This window comes from Gobius niger (assembly GCF_951799975.1).
Source record: "Gobius niger genome assembly, chromosome: 5".
In the NCBI taxonomy this organism is placed as follows: Eukaryota; Metazoa; Chordata; class Actinopteri; order Gobiiformes; family Gobiidae; genus Gobius; species Gobius niger.
In genome coordinates this window covers 9690339-9708116 of record NC_136856.1, presented here as the reverse complement: position 1 = coordinate 9708116, position 17778 = coordinate 9690339, and the positions used below count along the sequence as shown (strand labels likewise).

At 40.6% G+C, this 17778-nt stretch overlaps 1 protein-coding gene across 1 annotated transcript in view; it reads left to right on the top strand.

Annotated features, from left to right (window-relative positions):
* The window catches only part of tenm1 (teneurin transmembrane protein 1), a 464310-nt gene that overhangs the window by 236050 nt on the left and 210482 nt on the right, over positions 1-17778 (top strand). Inside the window, exon 7 of the mRNA XM_079556162.1 lies at positions 11327-11529. Within this exon, the coding sequence (XP_079412288.1) occupies positions 11327-11529 (203 nt within the window). The remainder of the gene's footprint in view (positions 1-11326; positions 11530-17778) is intronic.

Here is a 17778-nt window from a genome sequence, read left to right as displayed (position 1 = left end):
CGTTAATTGAATTCAAGTAATTATAAAGACCTCGCCCATTGTGATATTTTTGTTCGTCCAGCGGCAAATTCCATCTCTCTCGCATTTGCTATTAATATTGTCTTTGAAACTCAACATACTCTTAAACAAAAAAATATATATAGTAATCACGGAGAAAGTATTTATAATACCTTTTTGAAGGTATCATCATGTTTGCAAATGAGAATTAGTTTAGTAACATTTTACCTGGTTACATAAATAAGAATTAGTCTGTAGAGTGAAACAAAAACAGAGCAGTATATGACTCAGTGCACGGTGTGTGTTTATGTTTGTATAATTAGCCTTGTGGTTTGGGGCTTAGTGTCTTTTACAGACGCTTCTGCTGTTTTCTTTTTTTTTTTTTTTCATGCACACACGTGATATCGTGCAGTTAAATTTATACAGTGCTTTTCCACCTGCATGCCACTCAAAGCTTTTTTTGGTTATCGTCATTGACACCCTGAGCCTAGGTGTCAGAGAAAAAAACTCACTTTGTGATCTGTTCATTTCAAAGAGCCACTCAATGTCTAATTTTCACTAAACACTAAATGACGAGAGGCACATGCATTGATTTAAAATGAAACTTTGTGCCACAATTAAAGGAAACAGATCTGAACATGCTCTGCCAAATAGTGCAAAATGCTTCCACTTATGTTGCCTGCTCTGATGTTACGCTGTTGTTATAAAATGGCACAAAAAGCAGGAAAATAAAAGATCTCTCATCTGTTTCTCAATCGCACATGCTAAAGATCCATTTCACTCATGAACAGCACACTACTGCCATGGACTAATAACGCTAAATGCTCTTCCTAGGCCTAGTCCCTCCAGGCATGTCCCGTCACAAAGACCCCGACTCCTCCTTAACTCCATTCTCCGCTTCATTAGAAACCAGGGGCTAATCACATTAATTGCAAAGACAGTTTAGTTCTTAGAAAATAGATTGCAGGTGTAATTGTGTTACCTGAATAACCCGAAGGCAAGTGAAATTAATTAGACCTTGTGTCCCGGGTCCTAAGTTAGCTCATCCTCTTTTACTAGCCTCTCACTCAAAGGAATTCAATAGATAGAGTGCATTGGACTTTCGCTTGATATGGGTTTATATATAGCTTTCATCAAAGTAACAATTCAATGGTTATCTTCTCAACACGTGGCCACTATCGTCGAAGGAACCTGTAAAATCCAGATGCTATCACTGTTGCTATCACTATGCTATCACTGTCAGTCGAAACAAGATGGATTGAATGCATTGAAGTGCAGTGTAATGGGTTAGTTTAGATAGTTCTCCACGGCACACACGCACAATTGATCAAAAATGGATAAATTCCTGCCCCACTTAAACACATGGATTCTGTTATCAAAGACTCTGGTGAAAACTGCAAGATGGGCAGTGCAAGGGTAAGGGTAAGCAGTAAAAGAAATAAGTCACTTATTTTTCAAAGCAGACAGTTTTCTACTATATAAAGATAAAAAAGATACGCCATTTTTCGCTTGGACTGAACAATTTGCTGGGAAAAACATCCATACGGACCCGATTTTGGCTTGACTTTAGTAGTAGTAAGTAAGTAGTAAGTGCGTTTTTTGTCATTATACAAGCGTACAATGAAATAGTTTTCAGGTGTTAGTCCTGAGCCGCTGCCACTGAGCCGGCTGCCACTGAGCCGGCTGCCACTGTGGGTCAACCTGACAAGCATGTTTTTGGAAGTAGTGGAAACCCTAGCACCTATCAAACGTGGCTGGCTGCCTTCAGTCCTCCTCTGATCCTGGGTTTGTCCCTGTTTCAGAGCGTGGTGTCCTGCACTGGTCAGTTCCTCCACCTCCTCCTTCCTCTTCCTCCTGCGCAGCTCCCTCCGCTCCACAACAGTCTTTCTTTTTAACCATGTGTGATACAGACTATATGTTTATAGTTTGCCAGAAATCAGCTAAAATGAGTGAAAAATTGTGATCAACATTAGCGGTTTCCCCCCTCGGTCTGGCCACGCCCCGTTGATTGATGCGGCGCCGTCTAAAAGGACAGGCATCCAGAATTCACTGTCAATCGTATGCGCACAGCAGAAAGGTAGATTTTCTGCTGTGGTGAGCCTGGAAACGAGAGAAAGGAGAGACCCCATTTCATCAGCCGAAGTCGGATGTGTCTCATCAGTTGCTAATGCACATTTCCTGAAACTAAAAACCTCGTTTGTAACAAATTCAACTTTTGTCCACTCTTCCCTATTAACTACGGTCTTCTTGGAGAGCTGTGTGGCATTAGTGGGAGGTAGACTGAGCAGACACCGTGTTTTGTACTAGAGTCCAACTCACAATTTGTTCTCGATGCCCGGATTCAATCAAAGTTATTCATCAGCAAACGCCCACTGTCCCTGTACTGAATAGTGTTTGTGGCTTTCATTTGGCCTGTGCTAGGAACGGGCATTTGTGGCTGTTAGCTTTATGATACTATTAAAGATCTATTGCGGAGAGATTGTTGGGAAACCGTTTGCCCTAATTAAATGTGCTCGGTATGGATATGCCATATCGCAGCTATAATTGGCTGACACTGCAAACACTTCTGGCGCCTTTATGAAGATTCTTGGCATTATCCCTACCATAATAATAATGTTTTGTGCATTATTGGTATGATTCATATAACTCCATTTTCAAACACATGCATTATCTAAACTACAAAAAGTCTTAGTTGTCTGTGGTAGTTGTAAAAGTATAAATAAGGCACAATATGGGACCTTTATGAAGCAGGCTGCAACAGTAAATAGCACAGAAGGTTGTTTTATTTCTCTATTTGCACATTTCTCTCCTTTTTTTTTTTTTTTTGCTTGACAAGTATGAATAAATAAATCTCGCCTGTTTTGATACACCAGTCTTAGGTGAACGCGACGGCACATGGGACGATTGCAAATCCTGTTGATTGACAGCGGTAAGCCGAGGAGCCGCCAGGGCCCGGGAGAAGCCCTTGTCACAACACGATCTCTCTGCTTTCTGTGGGACTCCCCAATCACCCCGTGTCCCGTCCCGCGCCGGTGGAGTAAAGCCGCTGGATTACGCTGCTATTGCCGAGGACGGTCGTGAAGAGACTTTTTTCTTACCTTGCATCAGCCACTGTAACTCCACACCTCGTCTTTTGGCCGCCTTTTCTCTTATGCAGCCTTTAAGTGCCCTGTCTTTCTCCTCCCCACACCCTGAATACTTCTGACCTAAGCACCTCTCTGTCTGTCACTGCGTTGCATCACTTTTTGGTGGTAATACGGTAATTACAATCAGGAGTCAGCAGCACCTCTGTGCCCACCGGACTGCCAAGCCAACCCACTTTGCCTGTCTGCCATTCCCTATTTATGTCCTATTAACTAGTGCCTTGAATGGTTGGTTGGTTGGTTGGCAAGCTTGTTAAAATGATTTTTATCGCATCCAGATCGAGGCTATACTACTACTACTACTACTACTACTACTGCTATTACTGCTATACCTTCTACTACTGCTATTGCTACTACCATTACTATTACTGTTACTACTACTGTTACTACTACTACTATTAGTACTGCTACAACTACTGCTATTACTGCTCCTAATGCTATTACTGCTACTGTATTTTCCCGACTATAAGTCATACTTTTTTTTTATCGTTTGGCTGGGGGTGTGACTTATACTCAGGTGAGACTTATATATCAATATATATAATTTCACATGTTTGTTATTATCACACTGACAGACTCTAGGCTTGTGTACTAGTACCTGCTACTCCTGTACCACTGAAGAAAACGGTAATCGAGCAGCAGAAAGGAAGTTTGGGGTGAGCGAGGAACTTGTGAGGGACTGGTGAAAAGCGGAGGTTACTCTTACTGCAATGAAGAAAGCTAAAAACGCTCATTGTGGGCTAAAAGCTCGATGGCCACAGCTAGAGGAACGAGTTCGCAGATGAGCGCTTGAACAACGTGCTGCCGAGAGAGAGGCTTGTAAACGGTGCAGTTACGCCTCCATGCCCAGGTAGTTCCCAAGGCTGGTGCGACTTATATACTCTGTAGCGACTTATACAAGTGCCAATCATATAATCAGGATATCATGTTATTCAACTTACACTGTGAAACTAGTATATGATATAGACTCTTTACATGCAAAGTGAGATATGTATAGCCATTATTTGTTATAATTTTGGATTATTATGGCTCAGCTTGTAAAAACCTCAAATTAAAAATGTCTAAAATTAGAATATTTTTAAAATGGTCTGTAAGACATAGTCATAAAACAAAGGCTTTACATATGTATTGAGTCTACATCATATGATGTATGATGTATGTTAGTCTCACGTTTTAATTTGAATTGCAGAAATAAATTAACTTTTTCATGATATTATAATTATATGACGAGCACCTGTATATGTTTTTTCTTCTTCATTATGCATTTTTTGGTTGGTACAACTTATTTTCCGGAGCGACCTATAGACCGAAAAATACACTACTGCTATTACTGCTACTAATATTACTACTACTACTGCTACTACTGCTATTACTGCTACCACTATTACTACTATTACTACTACTATTACTACCATTACTACTACTATTACTACTACTATAACACTACTTTTTTCCTGTATTCGTTTGCTCAGGGTCATATATTGGCCGAGATAAAAATTAAGGAATTACTATATGCATAAAGAAAAAAGAAACAACAACTGCAACATATAAACCTAACACCAAAACACTCCAGAACTTAAGGTCATTTTTTCCACATTCCCAGAAGTCATCGCAACAATATTTGGCAAAAGAGTGTTTCTCTTGTTTTTGCTGTAAATATGAACTGAAGTGAAGAAATTTTGTACAAAAGGGCAACTCGATTAGACAACACAAGAACGAGTGCAAGAGGAAAAGCAATTGGTATGAAATAAAATTCCTCCTCCTACTCCTAGTGCTACTTCGACCACTTCGACTGCTGGCGCCACCGTAATTCTACAGAAAGTGTGTTCTGCTGAGGGAGGTTTGAAACTCTTTCCACCCCTGCGTTGCAGGGCAAGGCACTTCACCCATACATTGCAGATGTAAATAGAAATGGCAGATTACTGTGATAAACAATATGAGTTTTCGGAACATTATGGGTTCTGTTTATATGGAATAAAACATATACAAGTGCATTTCATCTATCGTCTACTCCAGTCACGGTCTATACAGGGCTGGTTGGGGAAAACTCTTTAACCAAGTGACAGGTCCTTCAAGCAAAGATTCCAAAAGATGAAAGATAAAATAACTAATTTCAAGGTTGTGCCAGGAATAGCTTGATGTGTAAAGAAAAGAAGCCTGCCAAATTGTTGCATGTGAATCATTATGCAGTTATAACTATGTCAACCTTCACTCTGACCTAAACACCGCTGTCTGTCATTTCCTGTCAGTTTGGTAATGCGGTAATTAGCATCGGGAGTCAGTATCGCCCCTGTGCCCACCACTCTGCCAAACAGAGCCAACCCACTCTGCCTGCCTGCCACCGCTGCTCTGCCAACTGCCATGCCCTATTCATGTCCTATTCATCTGCTGCTGAATAAAAAGACTGCTTTCCTCGGGACATCCAACCCTCCGATGGCCTCTATTTTTTGTGCGGAGGATTAGCATTAAAAGGAGTAGACTGCTGAAGTAGGCTCGGCAGGAACGCATGAATGCATACCTCAATTCTGCCGGGCCGCCTTTATTCCGTTCAGTGGAGATTTTTGAGTTCAGCTACAATTTATTCTCCTCGCAGGACACCCCTCTCGTTTCTCCCCCGTCATTGACGACCTTTTTGAGCTCTTTTTGTTCGAAATCCCCTCTCATCTACATACCCCTTTGTCTCCCCCCTCGACTCCATCTCCCGTCACTCTTCAGTCTGGTCCAATCAATGAACCAATTAATCAATTTACTTATTTTAAAGCCGCAGAACAAAGCAGGGGGGGGGAGATAGATGGGCAGACAAAAAAGGCACATCCAATACTTTGGCATTTATCAGCATGATATTTGACATTTGAAAGAGCAGGTCTTAACAATTTAGGCGGCAGAGACATGGGGCTGGAAGTGTGCAGCCTCAGTAATGGGCCCATGAAAGACAGTGTTTCTAAATGCAGTAGGCGGCTCAAGTTCACAATGACATTTTAATATGCAGATGGGAATTAACTTTGATTCATATTCAGAGAAAACTATTGGAAAACTTTACGAGTACCAGATTTTAAAATTTTTCATCCCTCAAAACCCCAGGTTGCTTTGTTTCTGGACCACATTGTGTATTGAAATCAACAGTTGTCCATCTTACAAAGTCCTCCTTGTGCAATAGCTGCCCCCATACATGCACTCTGTGACTGCCAAATTCACATATTATCTACAAATACTAATATATTTTTCATTTCCTTTTATTCTGCTGGCCTCCAATAGCAAGTGTTAGTATCCTAAGCATCCTTTATAAAGCTTCATTTAGACCTTTTAAACTGTTTTAGTATACTTTAGCCTATGGCTGGGCAATATATCGATATTTAAGATATATCAATATATTTTTTTATTAGAATTTATTAGAATTTTATTAGAATGAGCCCAGACCTGTTCACCACAACTGCCTCTAAAATCCTCACGCAAAAAGGTGTTAATTCGCGTCCGAAGTGCCGTCATGCACGAGCTTAATATAGAAGGTGCAGCTACACGTATGACCTGAGGTGGCAGTAGAGAGATTAAAATCAATCAATCAATCAATCAATCAATCAAAATTTATTTGGATAGCGCCCAACAACAACCAGAAGGTGCCCAGAGCGCTTTCCAGGATAAAAACAAGAATCATCGTAGACAACAATAAATACAAAAACACATAAAAACAGCAGTCGAGACGGTGGCTATCCGAAGGCTTTCCTGAAAAAATGTGTCTTCAACTGTGATTTAAAAACACTCAGCTCTGTGATGTTTCGAAGCTGTAATGGAAGTGCGTTCCACAGCTTTGGGCCTTGCACTGCAAATGACCGGCCTCCAAACTTTTTGTATTTAAACTTGGGAGTGACCAGGGAGGTGTGTTCAGAGGAGCGCAGAGTTCTGGCTGGTTCGTAGACCGTTACCAATTCGGCAAGGTAGGCCGGGGCCAGACCATTGATGGCCTTGAAAACAAACATCAGGACCTTAAAGTCCACCCTAAACGCCACCGGGAGCCAGTGGAGAGAGCGGAGGACTGGGGTGATGTGTGAGCGTCTGGAGGTGTTGGAGAGGAGACGAGCTGCTGCGTTTTGAACCAGTTGAAGCCGATTGAGGAGTGATTGGTTAAGTCCAGTGTAGAGGGCGTTACAGTAGTCTATCCTCGAGCTGATGAAGGCATGGATGGCCTTTTCCAGGTCAGCTCGGGACAAGAAAGACTTGATCTTACTCAGGAGCCTTAGCTGGTAAAAGCTCGCCTTCACAACTGCACCTATCTGTTTATCAAAGATCATGCCACTGTCAAAAATAACACCCAGGTTGCGGATGGCGGGGGCAAACTGAGGTGTAGGAGGACCAAAACTGGGGGAACTGTGAGGTGAGTCCGGGGTGAACAGGATGTACTCAGTCTTTCCTTCATTCAGGTGAAGGAAATTCTGGGAGAGCCATTGTTTGATGGTGTGAAGGCAGTTGTAGAGAGGGTCCAATGCAGCACTGTTGCTCAGAGTCACAGGGAGGTAGATCTGGAGGTCGTCTGCATAGAAATGAAAGTGGACGTTGTGTTTAGAGATAAGTTGACCAAGTGGCAGCATGTACAGTGAAAACAGAATAGGGCCAAGAATGGATCCTTGGGGCACACCGGATGACAGAGGAGCAGCTGAGGAGGAACAGTCATTGAGCATTACGGAAAAAGTTCTGTTAGTGAGATATGGCCAACTTGCATCTAGCCCCTTCAACTGATCACTTAATTTTGCTACCTCTTTATATATAAATGCTGCCCTCGGAAAAAGACTGACCTGTTTTATTTGATTGGCTATTTTTATTTAAGATTTTTTTTTTTATTAAAATGTGCACCTTCTGGAGCGTTGTTATACAGTCTTTATGTTTACATTTTATTGTGAGTTTTCAATAAAACTACTCGTACTTGGCTTTGACTTAACATTTCATTTCACAGCTTTCACTGTGCGGAAAAAATATTGGGATATATATCGTATCTCGATATTCAACCTAGATATATCGCCCAGCCCTACCTTAGCCTAGTATTTTTTATTATTATGTATTTGACGAATATATATTGAAGACATTGATTTTCCTGTAGTTCTACATATAACTGCAGCACTGATGCCCTCTGTTGCTTTAATTAACCAGGAAGCAGTTAATATTGAAAGAATAGTGAAGCAAACATGTTAATTGTGCGCAGAGATGGGAATCTCACTCCGCGTGACGTTTATCAGAGTGCAGGCTGGCCCTTTGGTTGTGGAATAAACTGGATATTTTGTGCAGAATAACTGAAACAAAACCCACTCCAGGTATGTTTTTGATGAGGATATAATACTATCATAATATGGTCTGAATTGTATGGGCCTCACAAAACATCGATAAAAAACAGGGACATGCATTATTGATTGGCAAAAGTAATAAATGCTTTACTTATTTCGCCAAGTTCTCGAAACCAAATGGCCCAAAATCCTTAGGAGGCTAAAACACCCTCCTCTGGCCTGCTGTCTTTCCAAGTGAGAGAATAAAACATTTCTCTGGTATAAAATTGGAAGAAACCACAGACGGTGGATCTATCCTGGGACAGACAGGTGGTGCAATAGGTGCTGTCAGGACAAATACATCAGCTCCTGCCTCGCGGAGGAGACGGAAATATGAAAAATTGATACTTGATACTCACCATACAATGATGTCTCTCAATAAAATATGTGCCTTGTGTCCTAGTGCCATCAAAGCCGCTCCCCCCACGTCCCGCTCGGGTCAGGGGATATCCGAGACTCTTAGGATCCATCATTTCTTTTTTGGAAGCGTGGAAGTTTGCACACAATTTCAGTGGGATACAATGGAAACCAGCAGCGACAGCAGCAGCGCGGGCTACTTACCGGTCTGGTGGCTTATCAGCGTGTCAGCTTATGTGATGTATGTCTGCAGGCCTGTGGGTGCGCACGCTGTCCCCATAATGGAGTGGTAAAGCTGCAGGCATTATAGATCGAGAGCGCGCCGTCCCATCCATGAATCTGCCCCTAACTGCTCCTCTGCCTTTTGTGGCTGCAACGATTGGCCGAGTCCCCTCTGTCACCATATTTCCTCCATCTTAGTTTAGAAAAGGGAGATATATCTCTCCATAAAGGGGTCTGGAGAGGCCCGACAAAAGGGTCCGGGATGGTGGTTGATAAAAGCTTCTTATGAGCAGGAAGAGCGCAGGGACGGCCAAGGCGCTGTCGGAAAGGCCTATTATTTTCTATACAAAGCCGGGCTCTCAGTCAAAGACACTATCGCTGTTTGTGAATGCGCGCACGTGCCCCTGTCTCTAATCCAGCCACTCTGCCTTTCCTTTCTTGTTAGGAGATGCTAATACACCACATGACAAAGCCCGCAGTCGACAGCCCTTCAGACAAAATACTTCCTCACCAAAGCAGTTCATTTTCATGCAGCGAGCGGATGCCGGTGCAAAGGAGTCTCTCGAAAAGCCATATTTTCCCAACACTCACTTATCATCTTCATTGGGTATCACTGTCTGACAATTAGGTCAATATAGTGTAAAGCCATGCTAGATTGAAACATTTTCACTAGATCATCTATATCTTTGATCTACTATGGACGTTTTCTTGATATAATCCACAATGTGTCACCTCCAAGGCTTAATTGATTTTCAAATATGTATAGGACAACAACAACAACAACTACTACAAAACAACTGGTATATAAATATCACACCTAAAACACTGCAGTACATTAGGTCAGTTTTTACTTTCACTTAAATCATGGCAACAGTAATTGGCAAAAGTGTATCCCTCTAATATCTGCTGTATGTTCTTAAGTGTAAAAATGTTGTACAAAAGGGCCTCCGGGTCAGACCAACACAAGATTAAAAGCAAGTGCAAAATGAAAACAAAGCCTAAAATATTGTAAAATTCACAGTCCTTTTTTGCACTTTGTATTAACGCAATGCTGTATCTGCCAAAAATATTGCCTTGGTGGGAACATGCCGGGGTGTGAAGGTAAAAAAAAATGTACAAAAGCCCAATCAGCAAGGACAAAGCATTCATATTCCAAACTATATTAATATATAATGTACAAAGTTTTTCCCTCGTTGTGCATCGATAAACAAGAACAGCAAATTCAAATGGAACTTCCTTGTATCACATGGGTCTGTATGTTTTCTTGTAAAGGTCCTAGTATGGGTCCTAGTCCATAGTTTGATCATGGACATGATAAGGGCCTTTCAGTCATGTGACCTTTGTTGTTATAGCGGCCATTTTGAATACCGAAGTAGCATTATGTAGCACTACCACATGTAACAATATCTCTTCTCTAGTATGAAAATGAAAGACAACTGATTGACAGTGGCATTTTTATGTACTCATAATCATTGCTTAAGATAACAGTAAAAACACGGCCCCAGAGACGCACGTTTATGTGAAGAAACCAGTTGTCAGTGTTTAAGATGTTAGCATGCTACCGGTTAGCAACTGCTCGGCCCTGAACCACACTCCAAACCTTTGCTACAACATGTGACAGAGGTCAGAGCTGAGCTGTTACAGTAGTATTTCCTCAGTGTTCATAGATGTGAGCCACACATGTGTTTACCATGTTGAAGCCATTGGCAGTTGATTGAATAAACTGTTGACAGTTGCTAACCACTAGCATGCTAGCGTCTTGTGCTGCTTAAACACTGACTCAGACTGAGACTCTGTTGACATGACAAACTGTAAAAATCACAGAGAAAGGTTTTCCTCTTCAGTGAGTTAGTTTAGCCTGCATAATGCTACTTCGGTATTCAAAATGGCTGCTGGAACTATGCGTGATGTCATTGGAAACGCATTTATAGTGAGAATTTAACATAACATGGACAAATCCTTGATTAAAAAAGGGTATTAGGCATGATACAGGCCCTTTTGTTTCACTGCGGTCGACATCCTCTTCTTTATCTGAAGCGGTTCATCTTTATGCAGTGAACGAATGCCAAAGCCAGTCTGTTGTAAAGCCACATTCCCAACACTCCCTGCCCGTGTCTGTTCAGTCGCACTTCATTAGCGCTGGAGTTGATCACATTGATGTCTGAGGACATCAGGTTGCTTATTAATTACTCCCACAGAAACGGCAAAGAACTTCCTGTCCATGCTGATAAATTGGCTGTTTTGTCGCCTGCCGCTACAATCGGCCTGTGAATCTCTTTGTGTGGCATGTTCCTGCAGAGAAATGGGTGCGAGGGAGAGCCATCGACAGGGGAGAGGTGGATGTGGGAGCGCAGCAGAGCCAGGCCATCCCGCCCGGACTCTTCTGGAGGTTTCACATGACCGTGCACCACCCCACCTACATCAAGTTCAACCTGTCCCTGTCCCACAACGCGCTGCTGGGGGTCTACGGGCGCAGGAACATCCCGCCTACTCACACACAGGTAATGTGTTACTCCACTTTGTTGTTTTTTCTATTCACAGGGCAAGAAAGAAAACCACAAGCAAAAACTATCTTTGGGATAGATAGTTCTGTTCATTGAATAACGCTGTTCAACACTTACCCTTACACTGTAACGGATACATATTGAAATCATGGTGGTCTATATATTCAAACAGTATGACATTTATTATTGGTAAGAATGTGAATTTCCTTCCATTGCACAACGGATGTAACAGAGAAGATGAAAGCTTCGGGACTCACTTTGAAGGAATCAAAACAAGATACTAAAAATATGAATTTACACTTACGATAGAAGCAATTGGCAGTCTATCCCTGTTTTAGTAAATTTGTATTTGAAAATATAGTAATTATTCACAGAGTGCTGTTAACACATCAAGTGCCAAAAGCGGAAAACATTTTTTTTCCCTTTTTTCCTCTTCCCGTGAAAAGATCGAAACAGTTTTGATTTTAACGTTTCTCTGATTTTTTAAATGGTCAAAATCGATCCAAGGACGGCTGAGACACATCCTGATAAAGTCTTCAATCCGAGAACCAGGCTGTTTCAATGCACACACGATAAAGCAATTGATACACGCGCAATAATGTCATTGTTGAAAATTGACTTGAAATGGAGATATTTAGGCATTTGCCTCTTCACATAACGTTAGTGTCCGTCCAGAGAGGAGAGAAGAGGGTTGGAGAGAGGAGTTAATCAGAAAGGAGAGTGTTTCATCAAACACTAATTATCTCCAAATCTGGAAAAAAAACAGTGATTTTGATCAAACTAGCCTCTGTGTAGCTTTGGATTTCTCAAGAACCAAGGCACGTAGAATTAAACTGTTTTCACCTACGGAGAGCTTAGAGTCTCACCTTTCAAATGAGAACCTAGCATGTGTCCATAGCTATAACATAGAATATGCTGTGGTTCTACAAATATCATGAAAAATGGTTTGTATTGTTGGCACTCTACACCTAAATCGCCAAAACAGTGCGGCACTCGATGCGTTAATTGAATCATTTGTTTTAATCAGGCTGAAAACATTTCAAAACAATCCACTGAAAATGGTCCCACTTCCACAGTCCACAGTTAGGGAAAGGGTAAGGAAAATTGTAGAGAAGCACATTTTGCAGTGACTTATGCGTATAGGAGCTGCTTCATCTCACATATAAAGGAGCAAAAAAAAAAAGGAGAAAAGAAACCTCTATCTTATTTTCCGTTGCCATTTCATTCACACCTGGACTGTGTTTCTGAAAGGGTTTAAACACGCAGACCTTGGATATGGTGCTTTAAAAAAGAAAAGAAAGAAATGACAGCTTTCATAAGGTCAGAGCCAGACATGGTTTGTCCCAACTCTGAATTGCTTACTCAGACCTGTGTTCTTTTGATAAGCTCGTGTTTTAGGTGCCAGCCAGGGTGTTTCATAAGACCATATACGTAACTTGGGAGCACATAACCGAGATTCATTTTATAACATAGCAAACCGAAGTGAAGACCAAGGACTGCTGCTATTGTTCGCTGACAAACGGGACTGCTGATTCAAAGCCTGTCAAGGGTAGTTTTATGGATTATTACCCTTTATAATAATGTACATATGTGAATGTGAGGTGTTAAACAGACAAACAGTGGGGAAAATAGGAGAAAATAGCAGCCAGATGGTGCCGGAAAACCTTAATATCGCTAATTATATCCGATTATCTTTTTCCAATGAGATTTTGATGGCATTTGCCCAGTTTAGCCCCTGCTGCTTGCTGCCTGAACTTGTGAATCTGGCACATCTCCGAAAAACAGAGCATCGTTACTTAATAATTGAAAGCTTTTTTACACTCATCTGTTCAAATAAGGATGGTCCGATATGAACAATTTCTGTGGCCGATATTTTCCGATATTTCTTTAGACATTAAAAACCAATGAAAAGGCTCACTAAAATGCTGTGAAGTTTCCAAATTATCCTTCCATTATTGGAAAATAAACAATACATCTCTGAGACACAATGTCTCACACACTATGATGGTACAAAGAATCCTTTTTTAGAAAAAGATTAAAAAGAAATGCAATGTTGGAGTGACGTCATTTTTGGATAAATATTTAAGGCAAGTTTATTTGTAGAGCAATAGGCAATTCATAAGGCAATTCAAAGTGCTTCACAGTTGCATAAAATTACAAGAAAACAGATAAAATCAATAAAACATCAACATAAAATTCATTAATTACAGTAAAAGGCAAGAGTGCAGATAAAATACTGTCAGTCATATGCATGGGCAAAAAGAACTGTTTTCAGCCTGGATTTGAACATTGTCAGAGTTGAGGCCTGTCTCACATCCTGTTCCAGATTTTAGCTGCATGAAACTGAAACACAGCCTCACCGTGTTTAGTCCTGACTCTGGGAACCACCAGGAGGCCCCTCCCTGAAGTTCTCAGGGCCCGAGATGGTTCATACGTCTCTGGACTAATATGGTCGTATTTCCTGGTCCTTGTCAGGACTCGAGCAGCAGCGTTCTGGATGTACTGCAGCTGCATTTACTCAGACTTACTTATTATTATACTTTCACCCATCTCCTCTATTAATGGGAACAGTGACAGCGGGAATATGCTACTATTTGTTGTATTTTTAGTTTATTTATATATACATCTAAACGTGTCGCCAACCATATCGTTTGAGTTACATGTTTTAACTTTAACAAATCTGATAAACTTCTCTGAGGACAGCTCTGTATGAAACTACAAAAAATAGCATCATGTCACTTTAGCAGCACCTTACACTGCACTTATGAGGCCAGACTGAAGCTTTAGAGTTGGTTTAGAGCAGGCAAAGGCAAACAGCAGCTCTAAAAGATTAGCGTGAGCCTTGAACTGCATTGTTTTCAATGAAAAATGCTTTAGCGATCACAAATGCGTCTATAAATATGCACGAGAATGCGGTTGTTATGCCTGGTTTTCACGGCTCATTAACAAGAACAAAGTGGGCAGAGTAAATGTGAAAACAGCTTTTATCATCACTGTAGTTCGACCTGAATGACGACAGGAAGCAATGTTTATGTGTTGTAGCGTTTAGCCTGCGAGAAGCTAGGCTATCGCTAACAAACTGAAAGTTGTTCAGGACGGAGAAACTTTTGCAACACTCACCACTAAGATATAATGACAATCCATCCGAAAATCAAAATAATGTCCATGGAGGCAGTTTTAGTCCAGTTTGTTACAGCAGTAGCTTGTGGCTCCGTATCTCTGTGGGGTCCAAGCGTCCGCTCCACTTTGTTTAAACTTAATGAAACCTACTTTCTTTTGGAGACATTTTCTCAGGAATCTATATTGGAGTTTCTTTATTTTTAGGAGCCGCTGTTTATTTCAGATAATTTGAATAAACTGTTGCCCCAACCAGCCCATCTACACTGCTGCATTCATTAAAGTGCTCTACGACATCATCATTAGGGATGGGCGGATCGATACCACAGTATTGATATATCGATACCAAATGGCTACTTTTTAAGTATCGATATTGCCCAAAAAGTATCAATACTAATTTGCATATGTAAAAAGAAGGCGTGGCAGCAATTTTAAACATAAAAGGACGATTTACATCTTTGTTCTGAGCCAAAACAGTCCACAGCAGCAGGGAATTGTACTAAGTCAGTCCAATCATTCTAGATGCTGTTTGTTTTTTTAAACTGTGTTTATGTATTTAATTTCACTTTAACATTGTTTAATTAACCAGCTAAAGTAATCAAAATTTAATTAGCCTATTAATTATATAAAATAACCAGTTTGAGAAATGTATATTGATTTAAATATATTCACCCATATAAAATGACCAGTATCGGTATCGGTATCGAGAAAAATTACCCCAAAAGTATCGGTATCATATCGAGTCCAAAAAATGTCATATTGCCCATCCCTAGTCATGATGCAGTAAATAATTAAAGGAAAAATATATCGGCCGATATTTGAAAATAGTTTGAATATAGTTTCAAACACTTATCTTGAACGGAGTCGTGTTTGCCATCGTCATTAACCTAACCCTTGTCCTTAGCTGGAATTAAATTATGCTTAAAGTTCACATGTAAACAGCAATTGTGCAATTTCGAAGGAGACAAGACTGAATAAAGGCTATTGTGTCAAAGTTCCAAAAAGTAAAGTTAAAGTTCTTGCTCCCTGCAATATGTCAGACAAAAAAAACAATGCTGTCAGTGCATTTACAGCTTTTTGGCTTAGCATTCTCAAGTTGACTCTGGCGCAATGAAATGGTATCAACTAAAACAGCATTTTTTGGAGATTCTTGGTTACTCAAGCGGAGGTTCTTTAGGTTTAAAATGTAAGATGCACTCTGAGGTGACCTGTCAGGAGCAGTGAGTGACTGCAGGGGCCGCTCTAGGGACCCATTTCCAATCTTGGACCAGGATCATGCTCAGGAGCCTGTTGTAAATGTCTTAGGGAAACCACAGCACCAAATGAGACCCATCTACACCCCACGAGAACCATCAAATTCTACACAATATAATGTACTCTTGGATTTAGGCATTGTTGAATCTAGTTAAACAAACTAAATATGTGTAAGAGGATTTGTATTAATCTTATAAAGTGTTTATTATGTAGCTGCTTTACAACGCTATGCACATCCTCTGCTGTGGGAAATAGTGTTAATTTACGCATAGAAAAATCAATAAGCATCATACAACATTTGATATAAATGGAAGAAACCTCCACCCTCCTTAAGGCTAATGTTTATGACCCTCACCGCCTGAGGAAAGAAACTGTCTCTGAAACGAGCGCTCCGAGCTTTGAGGCTCTGCAGACGTTTCCCTGAGGGGAGGTCGGAGAAGATCGACTGTTCAGGACGACTCGGGTCCTGCTTCGCCAATGTGCAGGTCTTTGGTTCATTATTAACGTACCGTGTGTTTTTGTTTCAGGCTGTGTTAGCAAAGAATGGTAAAATATCAATCAGGTGAAAGATTGCAGTGTTTTTTTTATTTTTTTTTAATATATGGCTTAACCTCTTACTCCCTGCTTTAACCGAACGCATTTTCTCCCAAATCCAAAAGCTTCTACACTGGAGCTTACAGCCTGTAGGCCAATGTGACGGCTCATTTGAAAGCTAAGACCTACAAAACTTACCGTAATTTTGTTGTTGTGTTTTAGTCACTTTTTCATCACATTTTTGTCACTTTTTGTCTCTCATTCGTGGCTTCCTTGTTGAGTTTTTGTTGCTTTTTTATTACCCTTTAGCCGTGTTTTTGTCCCTCTTTTGCTACGTTTTTGTCACATTTTGGAATTGTTTTTGTTGTGTTTTCCTCTTTTTTTAATCGCTTTTTTGTTGTGTTTTGTTGTTTTTTAATTCATTAATACATTTAAAAAGGATATGAACAAATAAGGAATAATCAACAGGAAGAAAAAACACACACACAAAAAAAAAACACAACCAGTCCATTTACAATATGTACGTAAGCATTTACAAAGCTGTAGACACACATATATTCTAAAGGGTTAAACCAAAACACAAAAATAATGATAATAAATAAATCAATGTAAAAAAATAACAATAACAATATGTACACATGTATACACACACTTACACACATACTGCATATACTGAATATTCACACCAATGGCCGCTGGCTGCCCTGCTTTTTCACAGCGACACTGGGGGCCGCCATTGCTGTAGTACCTCCATATCGCCGCTCGGCCCCCATTGAAAAGCATTGGAGTTTAGACACGTTAAAAACAACTTTAACGCCTGGTTTCTATTTTTTCTAGGTTAGATATTCTTCCTGAGATAACGCTGGGTTAGTCACAAGAAACCAGGCTGGTTTTCAGAGGAATTTTAGAAATCTCGTACTTAATGAGGGTCGGACTGTTAGCATTGGAGCTGCACGAGCTACACGTCACGCAAGGGCCGAGTCTACGGTGAAGATCCCGCCCTTATGCCCTTTTTAGGAACATGCTCCGTCAGAGCTGGAGAGGGGGAGTCTGTAAATCAGCCATGAATTCCCCCACGAGCGTGGTCATTATGGTAAACGGGGAGGAGTGAGGAGAAGCTGTCCATTTATATATACAGTCTATGATTCACACTTATACACACATATATATATATATACATACCAGCATACATACACATACGCACACTCATAAATACATATACAATTAAATGCCGTAGAAATGACAGCAATACAGCTTTTCACTGTCAATGCTATGACTTTCATGTCTTTCCGTTACTACCATCCGCTAACAATATAACAATATTTACAAATTGTAATATCA